Source organism: Trachurus japonicus, chromosome 9 (assembly GCF_045865225.1).
Source record: "Trachurus japonicus isolate A0001 chromosome 9, Traja_1.0".
In the NCBI taxonomy this organism is placed as follows: domain Eukaryota; kingdom Metazoa; phylum Chordata; class Actinopteri; order Carangiformes; family Carangidae; genus Trachurus; species Trachurus japonicus.
Window position 1 is genome coordinate 28,252,413 of NC_140915.1, and position 23,043 is coordinate 28,275,455.

Sequence of the window (23,043 nt, forward strand, 5' to 3'; positions counted from 1 at the left end):
CAGGGACAGAAATTCTCTGCTTTAACTTAACTTTTGGCGCCATCTTGTGATTAACCGTGGGCAGTTTGGAGGCGTCAGCTACAACGTCATTACGTAAGTATTCTGTTGACGTGGCGTGAACGGTAGCACCAGCAGCAGCAACAAACCAACCAAGTAGAAGAAGAAGGTGAGAGCGAAGATAATCTCCTGGAAGTATGATGGATATTATTCAAGACAATTGATTGATCGCTGTTCACTTTTTACAGGTAAAGACGCTTGCTGATAACTTCCTCCTTTCGCACAATTCATCAGCTTTGACCACTGACTTACACAACAGTTTGGACCTCACTGGCCACCAAAGTGGACGCCAGCTAGCATTAGCCTAGCCTGTGCTAGCGAGCTGGACTGTGGACGTGCGCTTTACCAATATTCATTTGAGGCCGTGATTTGGTCACTTAGGGGCGAGTTACTGAAGTTACATGGTCTTTCGTTGTTGACGACGATGACGACGTTGACTGGACTCCCGTGGGGTGAGCGGTACTAAGGTGTAGCTAATTGCTTAGACAAGTAAAAGCTAACCTTGGCTTAGAACCACCGCTACGTTAACTCTCAGCTTGTCTAGTTAATGACATCCTTGTGTACCTGATAGTGCTGTGCTTATGGTCAGCACTTTGGACTGTTAGCTGATAACTTAGCTAACATTAGCTTTGGCCAAGACTGTGGCATTCAGTCGTTAAGTCGTAAAAGAGTTGATTTTATTTATCTGATGCCTGTGTCCAATGTTGTGATAGAGAAATGACCAGATAACGTGATCTTAATAGATGTTCCAGTTGCCGAAGCAAAAATTCTTCCACTGGCCCATGCTGGGTAACGAACTGAAATGTTATGTAATCAGAGGACCTTGACACGAGAAAGACTGTTAATAGATAGATAGACTTTTATTATTAGACTAAAGGTCCATTTAAAAAGACAAACACACACATAAGTGACGCTTATAGCCTCTTCCAGTATATCCTGCTTAAGTGTAACTTGAATTTCCAGACTGTCAGATAATAGCCAACGTATAATTAGCGAACCTCGCCCTCACCCTACAGAGTTTTCAAAGAAAGAAACGTATGCTAAGTTACATTTTTATAATAAGTAGGATGCAGTGGCCCGTGATTGCTTGTTTACCTAGAATCAACCATGTATCATAGTTTTTTGTTCACCTTTATTCAGAACTTTGTTAGTTCATGATTTAATACTCAAACTTATTTCTTCCCATACAGTGAGGAAAAAATGTCCAGCAGAAGCCAGCACTATGGTTTCCAGTCAGCCACCATGGTGCAGCCTGCCAATGGCGGTCATGCCTACCTGTTTGGAAACAATGGCTCAGAGAATGATCTGTCAGAGGAAGATGGGGAGAACTATGAACTGCGGCCTCGTGGCAGAGAAAGGCTACGGAGGAGCACTTCCAGAGAGAGGATGGACGATATTATCTACCTGACCAGAGATATCCAAGAGGGTGACACTCTGAACAGCATTTCCCTACAGTACCATTGCTCTGTACGTCTATGATCACATCTGTGTCTGAATCGCTCTTCTTTTTTTGAGTTTTCCTGCAGAAACAGAAGCAAATTTGGCCTTGAATGTTTATACAAGCAACTCTTACAGGTTCCCAAACATGTCTTTATAATTTACAATTCCTCTTTCTGTACAAAGGCAGAGTTAGAACAAACTCTGTTACTACTCTACTACTCTCTCTCATGCCTGTATTAGAACAATTCTGTATTTTAGATCAATGTAGTATAGTTAGATGAAATAATTAAGCCCAGCACAGTCTCCAGGCAGACTGATGCACCAGACTGCACACAAGGTAAAATCAAAACAACCTGCAACATGTGCAAGTGATCTCTCTCTGGTCTCTCTCTCTCTTTTTCTCTCACTCACACACAGTTACAAAATCAGTTTAAAAACGTTATCCAATGTTTCAAAATCCTGTGTTTAATCCAGATTCCTCCATGCCTTCACAGGTCTTTATAATTAAGTACCCTACAACAACACTGGGTGTAGAGGAGGTTTTTATATTTATTGCATTAAAAGAATGCATCTGTTATTGTAGCAGGAAATACATTTGGTGTATAAAATTGAATAATTTGTCCTGCAGTTATCCAAAAGAGCATTCCCACATCGGATGTAAAAATATTTCTTTCCTGATCAAAGAGAGAAAAGAGGGTTTATAACCTGAACATGTTTTCAGAGTAAATAAATGGCTCTTAAAAAATAAAATGAAAATGGAAATGCATCGATTAAGATTATGGCATCAATTATCCATGGTAGAGGATGATTGATTTGTTAGAGTCCTAGAGGTTAAAACATTTAATCCTATCCAGTGTTTGTCCCACAGACACACATTTAATTCTATACCTGATTTTTCATGTAATATGCTGGATTGTTATTTTCATAATTCTGTTGAAGGTTGCCTATAATTGATATTTTATAATATGTGACCAGCCACCAGCAACAAGTCGTGTAAACAAAGAAAAATCTTTTTTTTTTTTCTTTTAAATTAGTGATTTTGAAATCATGTAGAAGCCACTCCATGCTTCAAATAACAGTATTGGAGGGCCTTAAAACCATAAATCTTATATTTGAATTTGGGTTGTTTGAGAGGAAATTCACTGTTAAATCCACCTAAGCAAAAGTGATTGTCTCACAATGCAGAATCTTTTTTGTTGTTGTCTGTAATCATTTTACTTATTTCATCTATTCTATTTTCCTAGGTGGCAGACCTAAAACGTGCCAACAACCTCCTGACAGAGCAGGACTTCTTTGCCTTGCGTTCAGTTAAGATTCCAGTGAGGAGGTTCAGTGTCCTCACTGAGACTCACAGCACTGGTCCTCTTAAACCCGCCTCTCCCTCTGGTGCAACGCGCCTGCCTCAGATCTCACCTGTTACCTCCCTCCCTTCCGAGTCCTCCACAGACTCTTCTTGTTCTTCCACTGATAGCGTGGAAGGATTTCTCTTGGAGAAGGACAAGGACATTGAGCGCCTGGTGAAATCCACAGGCCCATCTCGGAGCAGCCTGAATGAGGTTGTTTCCTCCTTAACGCTGCAGCAGCAGCAGCCGCTGTTAGCAGAAGCAGAGTATAAACCAGTACAGAGAAAGGACCCTTATTATGGAGCCGACTGGGGCATGAGATGGTGGACGGCAGTGGCCATCATGCTGGTTGTTGGTATAGTCACGCCTGTGTTTTATCTGCTGTACTATGAGGTTCTTATGAAAGCTGATGTCAGCCATCATGGCATTCCTCCACAAGTTCAACACCAGGACAGTAATGTGGACATTTCTGCTGGAGATCACAACAATGCAGGGGCTGGACCTGGACCTGATGCTGGAAATGTGGTTAATGGGAATCCCCAGGGACCTGCTGCGGACAAACCAGGAGAGGCTGAACACGAAGCGCACGAGAAAACATAGCAAGGGAATATAACTTTATATATACACATATATTGGTTGCTAGCTCAGAGACCTAATAAAACTGACTGGATGTTCCCATTTTTTAATGATTTTATTGACTAAATACACCAATGCAATCTGTCTGATTTGGGCAGTCACTTCAACGTGGCTGCAGATAATTTTATCCTGTTGAGAGACTAGGAATAAGGGTGTGGCCACAATCATTCCGCACGTCTGTCTACTTGTATTTACGTATATACTTTTCAACACGGAGCGCTGATGGGCTGGAAATGGGTCCACTTGTCTTTCAGATGCGTTTTCCATTTTGACAGACATATTTTTATAATAGCTGAACTTCCTGGAACTCATGGACAGGTTCCAGAGTTTATATAATAAGCAGAGTCAGGAGAACCAAGGAGATGTTTTTATCAGCTGGGTTGCTGCATTTGCAGTAAGCTCAACACAAACTGTGTCCAAGGAGTTCATAAATAAACCACGAGAGAAAATCTCTCACCTGTTTCTTTGTGGATGTTGTTTGAAAACCTCATGCACAAAATTACTCTGGTATTTACAGAGTTTGTTCAGCTTTTTTTTTTTTTTTTTTTTGCAGATGTTAGTAATTTTCAGTGCTACTTGTTGGAAAAGTATGGATGCTGCCATTGTGTTTAATACAGAATTAATTTATTTCACCACTATTGAGCATTTGTTTTACTTTATCAGTATTGGGAGTTGCAGTTAAATTATGTTTAAGAAATTCCTTGAGCGATTTTGTAATTTGAGCTTGCCTGAAGACAACAGCTTTTCTTTCAAAAAATAACCTGAGCATGGTGAGGAATATGGGAAATGCACAGTATTCCCACAATGACACTATAATTATGTGAAACTTTAGTCTTTGTTATATAGCCCTTTTATTTTCACTGTGTTCACTTGATATTTTATGACAAAGCATTTTGTGTTGTCGACATTATGTGCCTTTCAACCTGTGGAGACTTCCTACAGGCTGGAGAATAAATACATCTATTTTGAATAAATTATTGCCAGTGTACACATAGTTTGGCCTTTCTTATTTACAGAAGTCATTAAAGGAAAACTTGCTTCTCAAGACCACAATGCAAACAAAAGTATCGCTCTGCTTAGCAATATATCCAACATATCTACAATATTTAACGAGAAGAAACAAATCATATGATGACCGTTTGCTTCAACGGTGTACGCTCGCTTGGATTTGCATAGTTGAGTTACGCTGCCTCAGTATGTTGCTTCACCATCCATGTTGTCATCACTGCCTGCACCAAAATCTTCACCATTGTCAAAATAGCTTTCTATGTAGTCATTTTCCTACACAGAAACAAAGGAAAAGGATAAAGTCAAAATAGACTTATCAGTATATACAATCCAAATTAAATTTATATTGAACAAATTTGGCAATTGAAATTTCAGATTATCATTGTTAATCTAACCTCTTCAATATCCTCTTCTTCATATTCTTCCTCTTCAATTTCTTCCTCTTCACCCTCCTTCCCCGGTTTCTTCTCGGTCTCGTCATCTGATTTTTCAGGGTTTCCATCATCTTTTTTTGCCAGTTCCTTCAATATTGATATGAGGATTAAATTATAACATTTGCTAGCTCAAACGGACATGAATACATGAAGTTGCACAAACAAGTCTAGATGGCCTTACATCTAATTTACTCAGCACATCATGAGTGTCTTTGTTTGGTATCTTCCCTGTTGTTTTCCTCTTTGTACCTGTTGGATTTAAGCATTTTGTATTGAAACTTATAGTTACAGACTAAAATTTCATTACATAAGTAAATGGCTTTAATATACCTGCTTTAGCACGAGGTCTTTTATTTTGGGGCATCAGTTCTTTGGGGAAAAGGTTCCAGTCTAGAATACCAAGCAAAATATTAACTTTATTTACCATATTTTCTAATTGTGCTTAAATCCCATGATTGTGTGTCATGCAAGTACCTGGAGTCCATTCCTCATCCTCCATCTGGCTTTGCTTTAGGTATCTCTCCGTGTATCTCTCCACTTCTGTTTCACATAAACAACAACAAGTTCTGCCTCAATACACTTAAACAGATCACTCTTACCTCACAGTCATAGTAGCTGAACCGCAAGTAAAAAACACCAATCACTGGGTGCTACTCCTGCATCTTTGGCATGGTGATAAATTAAATTAAATCACATCACATTTCCAGATATGGTTATACATTTTCAAGATCCTGGATATGGAAATTACAGCTATCAGATTTTTTTTTGTAAAGCACCAACAATATACTGTATACCTGAAAACATTTAGGATATTATAAAGAAAAATCTACTACTTGTTTTGAATGTATTTAGCTCAATGTTGATCGAGGGAAATCTGAAAGGCCTGTAAGGCCAGTCCATGAGAATCAAATCACAACCGCCAGATGAGATAGCAGCTGTAACCCAATATTTCTGCCAAAAATCAGTCTGTCTCTCCTTTTCCAGATATGACCCTAATTAAATGTTTCAGTTCCTAAGTGTTCCTAAGTGCATTTTATTTCCTCACAGCAGCCAATTGTCTTGCTATACTGTAGCATTTCTACTGGCTGTCAGGTTTTTAATGCACTGCTCTCCCTCTCACCTGCTTTATTGTTGTTAGCCTTGATGTTGTGTGGCAGCCGTTGCATTGTGCCCCTCATCTCCTGTTTTAAGGCCAACATGTAGTCCTCATCCTCACCAACTTTCAGTGGAACTGGTTTGAAGTCTGTGTTCTGGCCGGGGATGGATAGTAGAGGAGATATGATAGTGATTAAGTGTGACTGACAATTATGTTACCTTTAACTATCGGTGCATGTTCTTTTGAGATCTGCGGGGCAGAGACACGAGCTGCTCAGCAAATATGATAGAGGTGAACGGTACAGATTCCCTGCCCCTCAAAACTCATACACAATCCAACAACTCCAAAACGTTCTCCTAGACAAGTTGTGACCTGCACATTCACCACGCTATGAAATCATCATGTAACATTACGAGACAGAGTTGTTTTTGAGGCAAATGCATAGCCGGAAGTAGTAGCTACATTCCAGACAGGGCTGCTGGGTGGAGTGATTTCAAAAGTGCAAGTAGTTCAGAGTATTTGCTTAATGTGTCTTAATGTTCAATAACTATACATGATTATTTCATAGCGTGGCGAATGTGCAGGTCACAGCTTCGCATCTCTGCCCCACAAATCTCAAAACAACATGCACTAATGATGTAATGTAATGTAATGAACCTTCTCCTATGACTAGGGATTATGGCAATAGACTAATTTTTCCAAAATGTTGACCTATCCCTTTAATATATTTTCTCATTTTAACTTACACAAGAATAATTACATTAGCAGCTGTCAGGTCTTTTCCTGGTCCATTTTTGTAGCACTAGCTAGCTACATGCTAGCAGGCTAACCATTTCACAATGCCTTTCACCCCCCTTGAATGTTTTTCCCTTTTATTGCTTGTATGAATGAAATCGTGATTAATAAAATATTTTGACAAATATGTACCCCCAAAACTCTTTAATGTCAAAGTGAAACTGGATTTTTCAAAGTTATGTCAATTAATCAAAACTATATAATGTGAAATAAATTATTGCATATATTCATCCCCTTCAAGTTAGCATTAATGATGCATCTTTGGCTGAAATCATAGCACTGAGTCTGTGTGGATAGGTCTCAAACAGGCTGGCACATCTTCTTTTCCTTGCAAAACAGCTAAAATTCAGTCAGGTTGTTTGAGGATTGGGTGTGAACAGTTTTTTTCAAGTCAAGACACAAATTCTCGATTGGATTGAGGTCTTGGCTTTGGCTCGGCCACTCCAGACCATTCACATGGTTACCTTTAAACCATTTCTGTGTAGCTTTTGCTGTATGCTTTGGGTCGTTGTCCTACTGGAAAATAAATCCATCCTTTTTTGTAGCTCTCTTGCAGCCTTAGTCAGATTATCATCCAGGCTTTTGCAATATTTTGCACTCAGGTGATCTCCATTTCACTAATTGTGAGATTACTAGCATTAAGTTACTGAATCTCAATTGAAGTCTGTCACTTTATAGGGGGTGAATATTTATGCAGTCATTTATTTCACATTATATAGTTTTAATTAAATGACATCACTAAAAATCCAGTTTCACTTTGACATTAAATAGTTATTTCATGTATGAAAGCAATAAAAGGGGAAAACATCTGAGAGGGGGGTGAATACTTTTTATAGGCAGTGTGGAACAGCACAGTGGGAGGCACTGACCAAGGAGTCAGCTATAGTTTATGACATGGTGACAGATGTTTTGACTGCCGGCAACAGAAAGGTGAGCATGACAAGTAAGATTTCAATATGATATTAAATAGCCTATAGTTATAGTAATGCACATAAAATAATAGTTATATTTGAATAATATTAATTGCCCCCACCCCCCATCTTCCTACCAATTTGCTGAGGAATCCTTAATGTCCACTGGCCTCCCTGCATGGGCCGTGGCCCCTGCTTGGAAAACTATTGCTGTTCAGTTCAGTAATTCATTTGACAAGGTGTCTCACAAAATTAAACTTAATCCAAAAAGGGAGAACTGACCATCGGGGCCTCAAATGACCCTGATCAAAAGCTCATCTTTACCCTTTGCCCCCCTGTTTGCTGCATCATGCAGAAAATAATGGAGGATACTTTAGCAACTGATGATCTAGGAAGACACGCTTCATGATATGCAGCTTTAGCGAAACTTTTTTCATGCAAATACACATATTTCATATTATATTAATATTATATTATGTATTTTTATTTAAATGGATGATGCGATGCTTCTGTAATCTGTGGCCAAATCCCCAGAGATTCATATATATATTTTTTAACACTATGACTGTTTATGGGTGGATTTAATACTCTAATACTACAATGTGATATGTCATCGTGTGTGTCTGTGTGTGTGTGTGTGTGTGTGTGTGTGTGTGTGTGTGTGTGTGTGTGTGTGTGTGTGTGTGTGTGTGTGTGTGTGTGTGTGTGAACGAGTGAGTAAGTGAGTGAGAGACGGAGAGAGAGAAGTCGGTACTTACTGGAAACAACGGACTGGGCCCCACCCTGGCTTCTGGCATGCTGCCCCTGCCGATGCCCAGAGCCTCAATGTTGAAGGTAAAGGCAGCCACTCCACGACCCTTGCCTGCCATGGCTGCAAGCCTCCTCTGTACCTACAGCACAGAGCCCACATGTTCTCAGTCAACGCCACTACACACACGTGCGGACACAACAAGTTAATGCAACGCTGCGTCGCCTTTTCTCTCACTTTGCCAACTATGCAACGTTGGACAGCACTGATATAATGTCGGAAACACAATACCATACACCGAAAGTTGTAATACTCACTAAGGGGCTGTTAGTAAATTGTTCCTAATGTGGAGACGTACAGTCCTAAAAGTCTTATCTACTTCAGGGCTGTTCAGCGGCATTGAGCCTTTACTGAGTCTCCACGTGTCACTTTTAGACTGCACATTAAGCTTCCCGATTGTATCTGCTGTTAGACCCGTACACTAACTCCTGAAAACACCAATTTTACAGCTAAGTCTAGTGTAAAACTGTGCCACTTTGCTAGCACTGCCATGCAACACTATGCTCACTCTACAGTGGTCAGCATGTGGAAATGTGGCTTTAATTCACCCCGCCTCCGCTTGACGTCTGAGAAGGCGTGGCTTATTTTTCAGCCAATGGCAGCGCGTTCCAGTCTGACGTCACTCGCCCGTTCGCCCAATGAGCGCGCTCTCCTCCTACAAGGGTGTGCCAGCGGCCCCCCCGTCACATTAACCTCAATGAAAACATAGCACCTCTAGCTAGACGGCTAGCAGTCACACCTCTCCGCCGCAAAAAAAAATCCCCAGACAGCACAATAACCACAGCAGCTTACCTCGACAGGTGCATGAACTGGGATGTCTGCAGCCGACTGGTACGCTCACAAATCGCTCGGAGACGGACTCTTCTGGATCCAGGAGCGATTCTACCAGTCAGAGAACCGGGCCAACATCTGGCTGCTCCGCGGCACACACCAGGACGTAGTCATAGACACTGGTCTGGGCTTGAGGAGCTTACCTGACTACATCGACGAGAAGGGTCTGCTCGGCAAAGACCCGCAAAGGAAGAATCCGCTGCTGGCCATCGCCACCCACGCACACTTCGACCACTCGGGCGGTCTGCATCAGTTCCAACAGGTGGGCGTCCACAGTGCCGAGGTCGATGCCCTGGCCAACGGAGACAACTTTGAAACGGTCACCTGGCTCAGCGACAGGGAGATAGCCGAGTCTCCCAGTCCAGGATGGAGGGCAAGACACTACAAAGTGAAGGCTGTGCAGCCCACACACATCCTGCAGGAGGGTAGGTAGGAGAGGCCGCTTCTGCAGATGTGATTCTTGGTAAGGCGTTGTGGGTCTGTGATCAAACGTCAGGTAATGAGGTTTAAATGCATTTGCCTGGAAATGAGCACCATGGTCGATACCATTAGGCGACATTCACTGGCTGCACCTGGACTCTTTAGTTTGCACAGAGGGCTTTATACGCAACCATTTCTTCCCCATAGGAAGAATTGACTGAACAATGAATTTTGGCCGAAGAATGACTCACGTAGACACGCACCCTGACCGTTCCCTAATGTCTTTATTATTGCACAAGGTGGCGGCCTCTACAACGGCTACAGACACGTTAATTGTAAAGGGGTTAAAACTATTTCCGCTTACGTCATCTTTACTTGCAAAGCAGCTCTATTTTAAGCCGGTGTGCCAGTGATTGATGCATTCTGCATCATCGAAGAAGGAAAAGAAGAAAATGCAGAATGGCCACACACTCCATCACACCAACACCCTCCACGTAATGAGCAGATACACATAACATCAACCACTAGTAAGTTAAACTCATATTCTGCAACTTTAGATTTTAATAATAATAATAAAATAATAATAATAATTTCTAAGATAGATAGCAAAAGTCTGCATTATGTTAGAATTTTGGACAAAAATCTATTATTGTCTTTAGTATTCAGATTGTCATTTTTGCAGAGTTGGTCAACACACTTGTTCTGCTGTGTCAGAGCCACCACTGCTGCAATGCAGTTAAAATATCTCATTGCTTGGTCTTTCAGTTTCCCTATATTGTCACACACTCACACAGTGCAAGTCATACCCAGTGTGGACCAAATCAATATGGTGAATATCCAAGACTCCACAAATCATGGTGTCACAGGGTTACAAAAATATAACCCCAGCTTGACTCCAGCTAAATAAATTATGAAGAAGACACATTTTTAATCTGCAGAAGTTCCACTGTGTTTGTGTATATGAATGAATGTGAAAATATGATACAACTCTCTCCCCCTCCCTCTCTCCTGTCTAGGTGATGTCATCAACCTGGGTGATCGACAGCTGACCGTGCTCCACATGCCTGGTCACTCTCGGGGCAGCATCTGCCTCCACGACCGAGACAATAAGTTGCTCTTCAGCGGAGACGTCGTGTATGACGGTGCCATGATTGACTGGCTGCCCTACAGCCGCGTCAGCGAGTACATCAGCAGCTGTGAGCGGTTGGTCGGGCTGGTCGACAGTGAACAGGTAACAATGAAATACAGTAGAAGTGGCCTAACCATTTCAGCTCCTAGTTCTGTCATCTGTGATTGTCAACTGAGCTTTGATACAAAGCATCCAGACACGGTCCTGTTTTTGACCAGAAGTTTATTTTTTATGTGTATTTTGAAGGGAGATATATTATTTTTCATGTAAAATAAAATATTTAGCAGCAATAAAAACATCCTTGAATCAGTGATACGTTTCATCAACTGATGAATACAGATTGGTGTGTAACAATGCCTAAACTGATGAAGCACATGCTGTGAATCATTTGTTGAACAACTGCCATATTCATTAAACAGGTTGACCAAGTCCTCCCAGGACACTACAACACCTTTGGCGCGAAGCGGCTCCATCGGCTCGCAACCACATATATCAGCAGAGCTGGAACGTGCCCCGCAAAGTTCTCCACATTTGCCTGGAGTACTCTGGCTGGGGTGGCGCTGCGGGCTTCCAACCCACGGAGTGCCTGTTAATGAGAGGGGATCATGGAGCAGGAGGAAGCATAAGTGCACACAGACAAATATTTTAAAGGACATGAAAGAGGGTGTGGAGGGCGAACACCCATTATCCATATGTAACAGTAATATTGTTCATTTACTTATGTAATCCAAAATAATTCATATAATTGCCAAACTTTGTGTAAAAATCCCCCATTGGGTTACATAAGTCAATTATCAGCATCATATAAAGCATATAATATAAAGTATTTATGAGTGTTATTTGATTGTATATTGATGATTATGTGTATGTTGGTCTGAATATTATTAGATGTATGATTTTTATATTTAAAACAGATGTGAATTTACAATAGCACAACAATGGTACAACTCTGCACTACAAACAGAAAGCAGGGAGCTTCGCGTTTTCCTCTGACACAATTGAAACACAGTCAATAATAAGGCCATAGTATTTCTCTATGCATTCTTATAACGCTCAGTGAAGACTCAGTGTCCACTACCTCCTATGTTTGTAAGAATGCTTTGTACTATTGACTAATCTACGGCTTTGCTATCGAAACACTGACAATAAAGCCTCTGTTCTACCATGCTTTTCTTGATGCCTCTACAACACAGACTGCTGCACCTTCAATATGGGGTTTTATCTCCGGTTGTTCTTACAGTATAACAGGCAATCTCCTATGGGATTTGTTGCTGAAGGGAGGAAGAGGTGTAGAAGGGAAATGGATAGAATATGATCCATCATATTCTCAGAGTGCAGAAATCTTTAAGTACTTTTATGATCTGATGGAAAAAAACTCTTCCAATGCAGAAGTAGGTGTTCATGGTGATACAGAAAAGAGGGGCTTTCCCCAGGTAGACATCACTAGTCTACAGTCTGTAGAAGTGTAGGGTGTTTAAATCTTACACTAATATCTTCTTTGATACAGTGTACTTACAGTTGTGTTCGGAACATTTTCCATGTAACAAAGACACGAAGACATGATTTGAACATACAGTATATAGCATAAGACAATTACAGATTGGATAGTTGATAAAACATTTATTATAATTAATGTTATATTATTTTAACATGAGATTTCCACATTTTCTCGTGTTCGCCTTCTAAGACGACGTACATGCAGAACACAAAGCCTGCTAACAAGGGAAACTCTTGCAAGGTTATAACATTCAATGTTATCTATTCATAACAGTTAAAGATCTGCACATCATCTGTTACCATTATGATAATCAGGTATCAATATAGCTGCATTTATAACAAAATCAATAATGTAACAAAAGACAAAGAGAGGAGGTTTATTTGTTAACTTATAAAAATTAATTTACAGTAACAAATGCTGTTTTGTAAGCATTTGACAGTTTTAAATCTTAGTAAAAATGGTTGCCCGAGTTCTGAGGCCAGAGAGAGAAACTGTTACCAAAGTCCACAGTAAACAACAGAGACAGAAGAAGAGGCTTTACTGCACAAACCGAGACACCAACTCTACTAATTCAGTTTTCTTGTGATAAAAAGTAATTGCTGTGAGTTGTCTAAATGACAACAGCTTACATAACTGAAAAGACAAAAACAGGTGGCAGTGTAAACAAGCCATTTAAATTTCATTTAACTATCACAATCTAACAGTTGACCTTGTTTTATGTAAGTATTCAGTTTCATCAATAGTTTTCTAAAATACAGCCACCATTAAAAAAAATCTTATTCTTATGTTGCATAATAATAGCTAAATGGATGTTTTCACATTTAATTGGATTTTTCATAGGCCGGAATCACTGTTCAGTGAACTCCTACAATACTGCCACAAGGCAGTGTAGCAGAATTATAAGTATGGCTTGGATTTTCAATAATATTCTTAATAGCTTTGGTTAATGTCAGTTTATTCTAGGGTTTGTTCTATACATGTAATGATGTTTTACTCGGCTCTGTCTCCAGCCTGTCAATAGTGTGCAGATAAATGTGTAAAAGAAATAGACCAGAGAACAGATTTTTACCCTGAAGAGATCACAGTAATTACCAGTACAGTAAGTATGAGCACTTGCATTAAGTTAAGCTTTCACCAGATTCATTGTTGAAATGATCTCAAGTAGTTCAACATTTTAACTGTAAGTGTAATCATGCAAAAACAACAAACAAACAAAAGAACAAAAAAAAAATGGTGCATAGTAATTTTAGGAAACCACAAAGATCATCTGTCGGGTGAATGATTAGAAAAGTACACTAAAGTAGATATCACAGTACAGGCAACAAACATCCCTCCACACTCAACAGTTTACATGTGAAAACTCTTGACAGATTTATGCCTTATCTCATCTCACATGATCATCTTGCCACATGCTTACCAGCTTTCATTGCATGAACGTTGCAAACCTTTCTTTAAAACAGACAAGAATCATCATCCAGTCAAACACTGCTAGTGCATTAATACAGATGACGTTGAGACCATGTTCGAGTGGCCAGGACGGCTGATGCAGAGCACAAAACAAAACCTGTTCCAGTTTCAGAATTAGATTCCAAGGGCACCGAGTAGACCTAGTGTGGCGTGCTTATCAGATCAAGTCCTTAGCTCTTAGCATCACTTTACATTAGACCATAATTTCTCATAGCAAGCAGAGTACCTCCCATTTAGTTTTGGACTGTCTTCAAAATTGTGGCAACCCATTAGAGTGCAGGGTTGCCTGCAGTGATTGTCACCTGTCCTTTGTATTAGAAGACATTCCAGTTTGCCCCAGGAGGAGGTCTTCCATGGGCCACCCTGCACCAGGAGGCAGGCAGAGGCAGCTCATCCCTCTCAGAACTGTGCATATGGCCTAGCAGATAGTCTGAGGTGGGTTCACATGTGTTAAGCCAGTTATACCATGGTTTAATGAGCACTACTGCCTTTAGGTCAGCATAAAATGTCTGCCAGGAAACAAGTTCACACTTGACTCTGGAGCCAGTTTCGAGGATCGAGCCTGGCTCTGAGGTTCCTGAGGCTGCGTCGAGCCGGGGAGGGCCTCGAGAAGGGGGCTCCCTCAGATGACTCGGGGCTGTGGCTGCCCTCGCTGTTGCTGGAGCTGTTGCTGGAGGTGGAACTGGAGCAAGAGAGTGTGGTCTGCGTACTTCGCTGTGATTGAGGTGAACGAGAGGATACGGGGATAGGGGTGAGCAGCGAGGAGGGAGGAGGTTGGCAGGGGCACTGCAGGGTCCCTCCTCCTCCGTATCCCCTCCCTCGGAGGGTGCTGAGCTTCGCATCCAGCGACAGAGTGCGTGGCCTCAGCCGGGAGGGGGAAGATGACAAGAGAGAGAAGTTTGAAGAAGGCTCGGGCCAGCCATGGTGGTGAGAGCAGGGGCTGGTGCTGCAGTGGCTGTCGCTGTCTGACGTCAGGCTTGCATCCGAGGACAGCAGACCCACCTGTGGGCAGCGATGGGGGCTCACAGGACTTTGGGGTCTTCGATGAGGGGTGCAGGGGCTGTGGCCGGACAGACGGGAAGTACAGGGACGAGGGCGGCCAGCGCTTTTGGGGTTGTTCTCTTCAAACACAGACATCCAGGTGGGAGATGTGCCCAGCTGGCTGCGGAGCTCCAGCTCCTGCAACCTCCGAGCCAGGATATCTGACACAGTAGTGCTGAGGTCATCAGATGACTCAATAACTGCAGGAGAAATGCAGTAAAACTCATCATTACACTGCTGTAGCATCTAAGTTACTGCTTCAGGATTAAATCTGAAATTTGGGCCTTCAACAGGCAATGAAGTCATTATCATTTTGAATAGGAATTAAAAACAAACATGCCCTAAAAGTTGTTTCTCCATTTCTTTTGCCAAATGACTGAGGTATGGATGAGGATAGTTTCACTGCAAAATTTAGGAACGTCTTAATCTTGATGGACGTGTGGATCCTGGATGGATTTCTCAAAATCATTAGATTTTCAAACTTCAAACTGAAGCCGTGAAATGTTTTTATGAAACAACTCCTTGAGTTCAAAGGGAGAAAAGTTTGAAAGGATTTCGATGGTAAGATATTGTTTATTAAATTTTTAAAGTACTCAAAAAGTAGAGTACAATATAAAGTGAACTGTGTTCATGGAGCCTTTGTCTTTATGCACCTGGAACACGTATACATTCATGTTTGAGATTAAAAGAAGAGAAAATCATTAACGTTTGGATTTATCTCATTGTTGCTTCCTGTTTGATGATGGGAGCATTACATTCTCTCTTGTAATGTTTTGCTGAATTCACAAACCATCAACAAGTTGCTGAACTTGAAATACATCCTGGATTGCCTCAACTTTATCCCCAATAGACTGCTTTACTCCATCCAGGCTCTTGGGACTGCAACATTTACTACAACATAATTTACATGGAGCCCTAATCCTGTTACTTCACCTGTCGTTGTAATAGGATGAGAGCAGAGCACGAATCTCAGCAGACACAGCGTTATCCTGCAGCAGAAGACCCTCACAGGAGGGTGTGGCAAGAGGGGCTGCCAGGGGAGTTAGAGAGACCCAGAGGGAGGTCAGTAGAAGAGAGAGAGGGAGAGAGAAGGGGTGGAGTGGATAGGAGGTGTGCAGCGGGTGGAGTTCAGTTTTTATGTGTTTTAATGATGGTGAGAGAAATTGGTGAGGGTTGATACGTATGTGTGATTGCAAACAAAAAAAGATTAATTCAGAGATAATTTTAATCCACCCATTACAAATGAATGGTGAAAGTTTAATGGAAATGTGGTGTTTATCATGAATGATGTATGAGAACACAAGAAAATAATGAAGAGGGACGAAGGAGCCAAAGCCAGGGAGTGAAGGATTCAGGACGGACGAGGAAATTTGAAAAAGGACAAAGAGGAACAGAGAAACAGAAGACAGAGAGTAAGTCAGCGTGTCAGAGATAAGACCCGTTCTAACTACAGTACAGACAAGTAAAGCAGAGTGTGAGTTTGAGATATCAGGAGAGGAAAATTTAATTGTGACAGCATCTCTCATGCACAAGGAATTAAAGCTACACACAGTCACATGCAGTGCAGAGTCAGACAGTGCTTTCTTTCCCTGTTTTCCCTTCTTAGTCTTTATAGTTCAATGTCTTTCGATCAGAGAAGGGGTCTTACCCATTTCGTGGTAAAGAGAGCCCTGTTTTGGTGTGACAGGAGCTGGTTTCCTTGGTGATGGCAGTTCAATTTTCATTAAGTCATCACAGCATTGCTTCCACTGGCCTGTATGTTGGAGACAAACAGTTATTCCACAAATCATACAATGTATAGATGATATACAGTATTTTATGGCAGCAATGGAAGCATATGTGAGAGTTTTGTATACATAGGGGGTGTATAATGACACCCTGTATGATTTATAGGGAAGCAAGTACTCACTCATATCATAGAAATGTTGCCAGAAGGCCTCCATCCACCGATGTGTGTCCTCGCGGCTGTCTGTGGTCAGAGTGTGTGTGACCTCCTCACCGCCGTATTGGTTACTGATACAGATATTCTGAACTTTACTGTGAGGGTCTTTCTCTGACGCACGTATCCTGGTCTCCTGAAAGAGGGGAGCAACAAAGAATACAATCATCTGCCACATAATGATTACCTTCAGGAATGAATGCCAGTACATCTGTATGAAATATATGCGCTGCAACAAGTGGTCGTTACGGCAAATGTAATTGCAAGTCCCCACTGAAAATAAGCCCTCACTAATAAAGCCAGCAATTAGCCCTCTTCCAAGCCATTTCCCTTCAGCAATTATCCAACAAAAGGTGCAGACACCTAAATTCCCACCCCCTCGCTCTACTCCAAATGCGTCTAGGCCTGTTTTAAACCACTAGATGGCAGTGTTGTTCCATTCAGCTGTATGTCACACCGAGCTCCCTCCGCCAGACAGCTGACTAACAATGGATCATACAGACCTGATCTGATCTGACTGTCTTGGCTTTGGGTCAGCAGTGCGCTCAGGGTCAGAGGCTACAAAAGACTGAATGAGTCACTATGGAAAGAATGAGAAGCCCCACAGGCATCAACTCTCAGACACAGGGACAGGAAATAAGATGATTGAGAACCTGACTGGCTGACAGGGTGACGAAAGAAATGTGATTCCTAAATTGGATGGCTCTGACCACCATGTTTTATTATGTGTGCAATGAATAGAGAAGATACTGAACGGATTTCGTTTTGAGATCGTTGGTTCATTTTATTCAGACATGCCTGCCCTTCACTTGCTTTGCCACAGAATCAAAGCTTCCAACTTTTGGCCTTTGAGCAGCTCTACCGGGGCAACTGACTACTAAAGTGCCCTGCTCAGGGGCACCTTGATATGCCTTACTAAAAGAGGATATCATCTCTTATTTATTTATTTATTTTTTGGCTCAGATTCCACCAGTTGGCTTAAGATTCAATCTGGCAGCAATCCACAGGCCTTAGCTACTACACTGCTGATGCCTTAGGTGTTCCTGTAACTGTATGTTTCCTGTAAGGCTGGATTCAGCTCTGGAGGCTTATTACTACATCCCAGGTAGTTTGTTTTTATGTGATTCTTCTCCAGTCCTGACCTTGTTGATCGCAATAGTGAAAGCTGGTTCAACGTTGGCCTCCACATCTTCTTGCCGGTGGTAACAGAAGAGGCTTGTTCCTTTCAGAACGGCGTACACTTTTGTCCAACTCTGAGGGTCACCTCCACACTGCTGCGGGGTAGACAACAAGATCGATCAGGGAGTGAGTAAAAGACGGGGAAGGAAGCACAAAGAGAGATGGCATCGTAAGAAGCAACAAAATGTCAACACATCAGTGCTACACACCCACCTGCCAACTTACCTTCACTTTCAAACATCCGCTCACCATCTGTTGGGTCATACAGTGAGGCTGAGCTGCGAGGCGGCAACACATACTACCATAGAGTGGCAGCCAGTACGAACACTCTTCTACAGGGAGAGGGAGACGGATGGGCAAAAATAAACACCATCAATAAATGACAGCACTCCCTCATGATATTCAAATGCACTCACACTCATGTGCAACCACACATGGACAGACACACACATCATCTGCACATCACATTATCGTCACCCCCCTTTTAAAACCAATACAAGGCACAGGGGTGTAAAAGACTGGCAGCGCGGTAGTGAAACTTTACAGCAGGCTGAAGGGCCAATGAATAAAACACTAGGGGCCTGTCTGTCGGAGGATCTGGACCCTTGTTAGCCCACATCATTACAGCTTTACACAACAGTCACCTCACAAGCATGGGCTTTATTACTATGACCTTGACAATGGCTGCCTGTCAGAGAACACGAGGACAGAGTGGAAGGATAAGGTCGGAAAGGGAGGTTAAGGGGGTAGGTGCACAATTCGATGGGTTAAAGGAAATTATTCCAACTATAATGCAAAGGGGAGCAAGTGAAACAGTGATGTGTGAGAGAAGAACAAAAAAAAAACAGACAGATGGCTGAATTGGCTGAGAAAGGAGACAGATTGATGGAAGCTGTCACTCACCGTTGCCTGAGATGGTGAGGTCATGTGTGCGAAAGCTGTCCTGGACGTGTGACAGTGATAGGGTGGTATGAGCTAAGAGGTGGTACTTAGGGCCTCTGTCAAAACACAAGCGTGGGAGAAAAAAAATCATTTGGTGTTTGAGTATGCATGCTTACAGTGAGAAACCGTCCCCATAAATATGCCCACCTGCGCTCTCAGAAAGACATACTATCTCTTATTCCTCTCTCTATTCCGCCTCCATTCACTCTAACTGGCGTCAAACGGTAACTAGTTATTATTTCAAAACCAAACTTACGGCACAGAGGGAACTGGTAGCAAGAGAGGAGCCCCCCCTCCGTTACTGACAGGACTACATGGTCCGGGCTCCATGGCTGCCCGGAGCTTCTTCCCAGCCGACCGTCCTAGGGAGGAGCTGAGTTTACTGGCTAGTTTCCTTGGTGTGCTCCCTGCTGAGTAGTCGTCCTCTGAACAGCAGCTGTACAGCTCAACTCGGAGCTCAAAACCTGGGCCGGCTTCACTACTGCACAAGGCCACACAATGAACACAAAGTCAGTGTCAATTACAGGTTGTATGGGTGGTTTTTTGTGAGTATTGCAGGCAGACAGTTGACTTACAAAACAATGGTGTTGTCGAAGCAAATATCAGTGAGCGTCCGGTCCACTATCACCATGTCTGTGTCAAAGATCTCTCCTCCCAGCTGCAGCAGGCAGAACACCGCGCACCGATGAAGCTCTGCAACAGAACAAGGCGGAGAGGCAGAGTAGGAGACAGAGAAAAATACACATTAGAGGTCTCATCGGCTTTTATTCATCTGCATCACTTGAGAATTCATTTTCACCTCTAAAGCTGCATCACTTGCAGCCTTGAAGTGGTAGCTATCTGTTAAAACTAAGTGTTGAGGCACATGGTTAAAACTCCTGCACCAGGCTGACAAGCACCTCTACTCTTGTTCGTTTCAGTTCAGCACCCCCGACTCTGCTAAAGATTCCTGTATAGCATTGTTAGGCACCTTGAGCGTTGAACTGAAGCTCAATGGTCTTTTAATATTGCAGTGGCCAATGAGAGCAACACTCTCCTTCCACATATGCTGCAGATTAACTATATCTAAGGGAATACAAATGGATTATGAGGAAGATGAAATCCCCTTTTATTTGTTTCTGAACACCATCCATAATATGAGTACACAGCTCCTTCGATACCACTGTTATTATAAAAAATAATATGGCCCCAGGTGATCTACTATCATTTTTCATGCGTGTTTCTCTTCCTCTATTGCACAACTGAATCCAGATGATCATTTTGCCAACAGAAAAGGCTAAGACAGGTGGTGGTCTGTTCCTATTACAATGACAACCTCTCCAGTGGGTCTCACACTGTATGTGCTTCCTGGTCAATGCCAAACTGACACTTAATATTCCCATTTATTATTCCAAGTATGAGCTCAACATGGTTAAAATATGATTGGGCACGTGAGAGAGGAGCATGAACTATTCCTCCTTGCCTCCTGGGCTTAGTTTATGTCTCGGTGTGCTTAATGACCTTGACTAACAGCCTCATTAAGCTTTGTTAAGAGTCTACTACCTGTCTCTTGAGTTCATTTATATGCACAGGCCATGCAGATTAATTTCATTCAAGTTGCCAGGAGAAAGAATGAGCACAGAGACTCTTATGATGACTGTACGGAGGTTAACCCACATTGACTCTATCAAGAGGAGGCGGAATGAAAAACAGTCAATATAAATACAACCACTGTTATATTTTCAGTGCACCACTAAATTATGAAATGCAATAAAAACATTTGAATATGACTGAGTTCACAGTTAACACCCCCCAAGACAAAAGACCAGGGGCGTTCCTTAAATGCACAATGTCAGATTTCATTTGTTCAGCCTTCCAGTATTCTCTGCCCCACTAATAATGACCCATTTCAGTGCCAGTGTACTGCTGCTTCTCAGAGCCAAGAGGAACAGCCAACAAGACGCAACAGTGGGTCACGTTGTTTCTGCCAGGGGTGTCTTGTCTTTTTTTTTTTTAATCTGTTCCTGTGAAATACAGACTTATCTGGGAGAAGAAACAGAAACTGAGTAGAAAAGTGTCATTCTTCATGGCCTTGTTTGCACTGTTCAGTGGGAGTCCCTTTGGGTCCAAATATTTTTAAATACATCAAACCAAAAAGCCCACATCAGTGTTTAGCCCTTAAGCCAATGATGAAAATGTGAGTTTTGTTCCATTGTCACAAGGAGTCCCACACTCACATCATATGATTTCTCAAAGGTTTTCATACAAATTCAGCATCTTGCAATTCTTCTGTCCCTCCCTTACAAGCAAATCATTAACAAAACCCACAGGCATGCATCATTAATAAGCCATCAATAAGTTTCCTCACATGCAGAGAGGTGGTTTCTTACCTCCTTTGTTCTTGAAGTACTCTGTGTCTTTCCACATGAGAGGGATACGAAGATCTGTAAAGACAACAGACAAAGACTTAGACTACAAAAATGTTAAACACCGAAACACGTTTTCTTTTAATCGGTGTGTGCGTGATTGTGTGTGTGTATGTATCTCCCTGCGCATGCTGCTTTCATATCGATAGCCAACTGTGTTTGTGTTTTTCCGTGTGTGTCTAGCGTTCCCCAGACATTCAGCAGTACCCCAGTGTACCTCCACCCATCCATCCACACAGACACACACAACTCATTAACATTTATTTCTTCAATCTCTCATCATGTTGTAAACACATATAAAACAAGAACGACTGGAAAAAGAAATGTTTCATCCCTCTTATCTTGCTTCCTGGCGTGAATTATCTCTCTGCAGTGTGTCTGTGATAAAAACAGCGTAGCTTCGTAATCATTCATCTGACTGTCCTCTGTCATATTGCGACAGGCAGCATCTGCAAGTCACCCACTTCACTGCGGTCAGTCAGTCAGTTTGTCAGTCAGTTTGTTGTTACTTGCCTGATATCGCCACTTTTCCTTTGCATGGGAGTCTGTCGTCCATCGGCCCCGCATCCGACGACCTCCTTGTCACCTTCTGCATGACCTGAGCTTCCTTCATCCTCTGCAGCTCCGACATGTAGGCCATGATACGAGTGCTGCAGGTCTGCAGGCTCTTGGCTGCCTCCAGCGCCTGGTCTCTCTGGGAGCAGGCAGCCAGCAGCTTGCAGGCCCCATCACGCATCCGGATCTCATGGTCAATCTTCTTCTGGATGTCGCTGTCCTGCAGAGACAATTGATGGTGGAGGGAGAGAGAAGGAAAGGAGACTGTTAAGGAATTGAGTCTTAAATGACGCCTAATGTCACATTTGTAAATGGAGGGAAAAATTATTGCGAAATACATGGTCACAGACACATTCTTTATAAAGGTTATTGTGGTTTAATTTTCACAGATATGTTTGGAAGAGATTGTTCAATAAAATTGATGGATAAAGATACACTTTATCTATTAAGAATAAATCACATTGTCACAATCATTTCATGTGGAGAGGTAAAAAAAATATTTTATTTCAACTTTATGGGCAACCACGTACAAGAGGTAAACTGAGAGAAAGGTAGATAAAATAAGAGAGAAATAGAAACGAAGGAAAGAAGATTAGAGAAGACAACTAGATGGTCAAAGTGTAATAGATCTGGCCTCTTGTGGATACATGATTAAGATGTGTCTCCGAAAGCAGTCTGAAGTCTGTATTCATTGATGTGTGTGAGATTTGGCACAATAAACACGTGGCCTTTTGCCCTCTCACCAACAAGCCCACCCCGGCTGAACAGACACGTAGATGCTGAATCATTTAGTGCAAACTTACTCACTAGACACACACGCACAAAGGGAGAGGCACATCTCCAGTGAGGGAATACAGAATGAAGCTGTCAAACGCTGAACGTCTGTAGCCCAAATGAGAAGCCCCAGACATACACAAACATCTACACACACACACACACACACACATACTTAGCGACTTCGAGCCACCGTCCCTTTCCTCAGACAGCTTTCTAAAAGGAAGAGCTTATCTGGGGCAAGAAAGCCATCCTGTCTGTGATTAAAAAGACTCTACACTTACACAGCAGTGCACACACACTCGCAAACCCAAACACATTCAGGCGGTGAAGGT

General features: G+C 42.2%; 4 protein-coding genes across 5 annotated transcripts in view; 2 read left to right on the forward strand and 2 right to left on the reverse strand.

Moving 5' to 3' along the window:
- Nucleotides 1-133: 133 nt before the first annotated feature.
- Nucleotides 134-4,464, forward strand: lysmd3 (LysM, putative peptidoglycan-binding, domain containing 3). 2 transcript variants are annotated; one of them, XM_085787118.1, is made up of 3 exons: nucleotides 134-245; nucleotides 1,248-1,524; nucleotides 2,742-4,464. In XM_085787118.1, exons 2-3 carry the CDS (start codon nucleotides 1,258-1,260, stop codon nucleotides 3,438-3,440), a joined length of 966 nt encoding a protein of 321 aa, XP_085643244.1. In that variant the 5' UTR covers nucleotides 134-245; nucleotides 1,248-1,257; the 3' UTR covers nucleotides 3,441-4,464. The 2 variants fall into 2 exon arrangements, with proteins under 2 accessions (XP_085643244.1, XP_085643245.1); XM_085787119.1 differs by having other exon boundaries at nucleotides 134-192.
- polr3g (polymerase (RNA) III (DNA directed) polypeptide G) lies at nucleotides 4,303-9,049 on the reverse strand. The gene is made up of 8 exons (XM_085787121.1): nucleotides 8,786-9,049; nucleotides 8,479-8,610; nucleotides 6,039-6,168; nucleotides 5,393-5,458; nucleotides 5,249-5,308; nucleotides 5,100-5,167; nucleotides 4,880-5,005; nucleotides 4,303-4,757 (listed from the first exon to the last, which is right to left on the reverse strand). The coding sequence occupies exons 2-8, from the start codon at nucleotides 8,587-8,589 to the stop codon at nucleotides 4,668-4,670; spliced, it is 651 nt and encodes a 216-aa protein (XP_085643247.1). The 5' UTR covers nucleotides 8,590-8,610; nucleotides 8,786-9,049; the 3' UTR covers nucleotides 4,303-4,667.
- A 161-nt stretch (nucleotides 9,050-9,210) lies between these two features.
- On the forward strand, nucleotides 9,211-12,073 carry mblac2 (metallo-beta-lactamase domain containing 2). The gene is made up of 3 exons (XM_085787120.1): nucleotides 9,211-9,784; nucleotides 10,796-11,010; nucleotides 11,328-12,073. The coding sequence occupies exons 1-3, from the start codon at nucleotides 9,343-9,345 to the stop codon at nucleotides 11,499-11,501; spliced, it is 831 nt and encodes a 276-aa protein (XP_085643246.1). The 5' UTR covers nucleotides 9,211-9,342; the 3' UTR covers nucleotides 11,502-12,073.
- A 606-nt stretch (nucleotides 12,074-12,679) lies between these two features.
- The window catches only part of rtkna (rhotekin a), a 53,894-nt gene continuing 43,530 nt past the window's right edge, over nucleotides 12,680-23,043 (reverse strand). The window contains exons 2-11 of the mRNA XM_085787122.1: nucleotides 21,893-22,154; nucleotides 21,344-21,397; nucleotides 19,550-19,667; nucleotides 19,231-19,455; nucleotides 18,936-19,030; nucleotides 18,258-18,364; nucleotides 17,996-18,127; nucleotides 16,824-16,989; nucleotides 16,563-16,667; nucleotides 12,680-15,114 (exon numbers count right to left, since the gene is read on the reverse strand). Coding sequence (XP_085643248.1) covers nucleotides 14,399-15,114; nucleotides 16,563-16,667; nucleotides 16,824-16,989; nucleotides 17,996-18,127; nucleotides 18,258-18,364; nucleotides 18,936-19,030; nucleotides 19,231-19,455; nucleotides 19,550-19,667; nucleotides 21,344-21,397; nucleotides 21,893-22,154 — 1,980 coding nt within the window. The 3' untranslated portion in view covers nucleotides 12,680-14,398. The remainder of the gene's footprint in view (nucleotides 15,115-16,562; nucleotides 16,668-16,823; nucleotides 16,990-17,995; nucleotides 18,128-18,257; nucleotides 18,365-18,935; nucleotides 19,031-19,230; nucleotides 19,456-19,549; nucleotides 19,668-21,343; nucleotides 21,398-21,892; nucleotides 22,155-23,043) is intronic.